Source organism: Aplysia californica, unplaced genomic scaffold, assembly GCF_000002075.1.
Source record: "Aplysia californica isolate F4 #8 unplaced genomic scaffold, AplCal3.0 scaffold02576, whole genome shotgun sequence".
Lineage (NCBI taxonomy): Eukaryota > Metazoa > Mollusca > Gastropoda > Aplysiida > Aplysiidae > Aplysia > Aplysia californica.
In genome coordinates, this window is record NW_004799846.1 from 3,147 (window position 1) to 5,281 (window position 2,135).

The following is a 2,135-nucleotide window of genomic DNA, read 5'->3' on the forward strand; positions in this document are numbered from 1 at the left end:
ATGCTCAGAGGAGGAGGAGGAGGACATGAGGGAGGAGGCGGAGGAGTCCAGAGAGGGAGGGGAGGACACACATGACTTGACCACTGCCTGCGGTGTCTGGGGGAGGGAGGAGGGGGAGGGGGCAGCACATGTCAAAGGCTGGTGGCTGTCTCTTTGGGCATTTTCTGGAACATTCTTCATCGGGAGAGGCGTGCTATGAGTGGCACTGTGTGAGGTATTGTGCGGGGTACCATGTGAGGTATTGTGCGGGGTACCGTGTGAGGTATTGTGCGGGGTATCGTGCAGGGTATTGTGTGGTGTAACCGTTGCGCCGTTCTGCCGGGACTGTTGCAAGGGCATGACCTTCACCTTGCCAGCGTCAGCCCGGAGCAGTTCGCATGTAGCTGTGGTGGGGGGTCCGGTGGTCAGTTTCCCCGCGGCCGGGTGACCTCCGTGTGCCTGGGCGAGCGGTGTTCCCTCGGGGGTCTCCACCTGTGGGTGTGTCGCTGGCCGGGGCGTAGTGGACCCAACAGGGGCTGTCTGTGTCCTTGACATTTGACCTCCGCCCCCACTACTGTCTGTGTGTGGCGTGCCAGCGGCCACTTGGGGCGTGTGGAGGGTGTCCGTGGGTGTGTGGAGGGTGTCTGTGCCTTCAGGCACTTGGGGAGTGTGGAGGGTGTCCCTGCCTTGGGGAGTGTGGAGGGTGTCCATGCCCTGTGTCTGGGACTGCTGGCTGGGCACAGCCGCAGGGGTAGGGGAGGCTGAGGAGGCGGGGGTGGGGGAGGCCATGGAGGAGGAGGAGGAGGAGGGGGTCGGGGTCTGGGCACAACCGTTGGACAATAACGGAGCGGACGTAGACGATGATGATAAGGGTGCTGATGATGATGGGTGAGGAAGCTGTAAGTGTGTGCCTGCTGTGGCTAATGACAAGGAGGAGGGGGGGTACTCAAGTCCCGCCACGCTAACCTGCTTTGTCACCGAGTTTTCCGGAATTGTCACCTGCATTGTCACCTGGTTTTCCGGAATAGTCACTTGCTTTGCCACCTGGTTTCCTGTCACCTGGTTTGTTACCTGGTTTTCCGGAATAGTCACATAGTTCCCCAGCGCAGTCACGTGGTGAGCCGGGGAGGAAGCAGACGGCGAAGATTTGGCCACAGCGACAGACGGAGTCCGCGCTAACAGGGAGTATGCTGAGGCGCAAGAGAGGTGCGAACCTGGCCCTCCCAGCACAGAGGAGCCCACGCTACCTGCGACACCACCAGACACTCGTGAGTGAGTCAGGGCCAGAGAGGAGGGCTTGTTGTTCCGCGACACGGAGGGAGGGACGGAGAGAGTGACTGAGGGAGGGTGGGAGGGAGTGACTGAGGGAGGGTGGGAGGGAGTGACGGAGGAAGGACGGGAGGTATCCAGTGTCGCCATGCTCAACAAAGAAGACATCTGATGAGAGGAGGCAGGAGGGGCGTGACCTAGTTTTGAGGTCATCACCAGCCCGTTCTGTCTCTTCCCGGGGATCTTTTGGCTGCCCCTGGGAGGGTTTCCCGGCTGACATCTCAAGGTCACCGGATGGTGGGGTGAAGCTGATGGTGGTGCTGGCGATGGTGATGGTGCTGGTGATGGTGATGGTGGGGGTGGGTGGGGCAGACCGTTGACAGGGAAAAACATGGTGGTGGTGGTGGTTGTTGTGGTCGGGTGCTGTACTATCTGGGGCATGTGCTGGAGCGGGTGTTGTTGTAGTTGTTGTTGCTGTTGTTGTAGTTGTTGTTGTAGTTGTTGTTGTAGCTGTTGTTGTTGTTGTTGTTGTAGTTGCTGTTGTGCTGCGGGGTGGAAGTTGGCGTCCAGACGCATCATGCCGCTGGGCACTGTGGTGGTTATCGGGTTGCGACTCAGGGCGGCCATTTTGGCCGGGGCGGGTGCGATGGGAACAGGTATGGTGGCCGGTCGTTTGCCCAGGATCTTGGAGGAGGGACATTTCTTGGGTGGGTGGGTGGAGGTGGGGGGGGCAGCGGTTGTTGCTGGTGTGGGGGGGACACTGAGGGATGGACTAGGGACAGAGAGCACTTGTTGCTGTGCTTGTTGATGTCGTCGTTGTTGTTGTTGTTGATGTTGTTGATGATGTTGTTGTTGTTGTTGATGCTGCTGCTGTTGATGTTGTTGTC

The 2,135-nt window shown here is 59.4% G+C and overlaps 1 protein-coding gene across 1 annotated transcript in view; it reads right to left on the reverse strand.

Moving 5' to 3' along the window:
- Nucleotides 1-1,689, reverse strand: part of LOC101863412 (flocculation protein FLO11) — a gene marked incomplete in the record, with an annotated part of 2,895 nt that extends 1,206 nt beyond the window's left edge. The window contains 1 exon segment of the mRNA XM_035973745.1: nt 1-1,689. Coding sequence (XP_035829638.1) covers nt 1-1,689 — 1,689 coding nt within the window.
- Between the last annotated feature and the right edge of the window lie 446 nt (nt 1,690-2,135).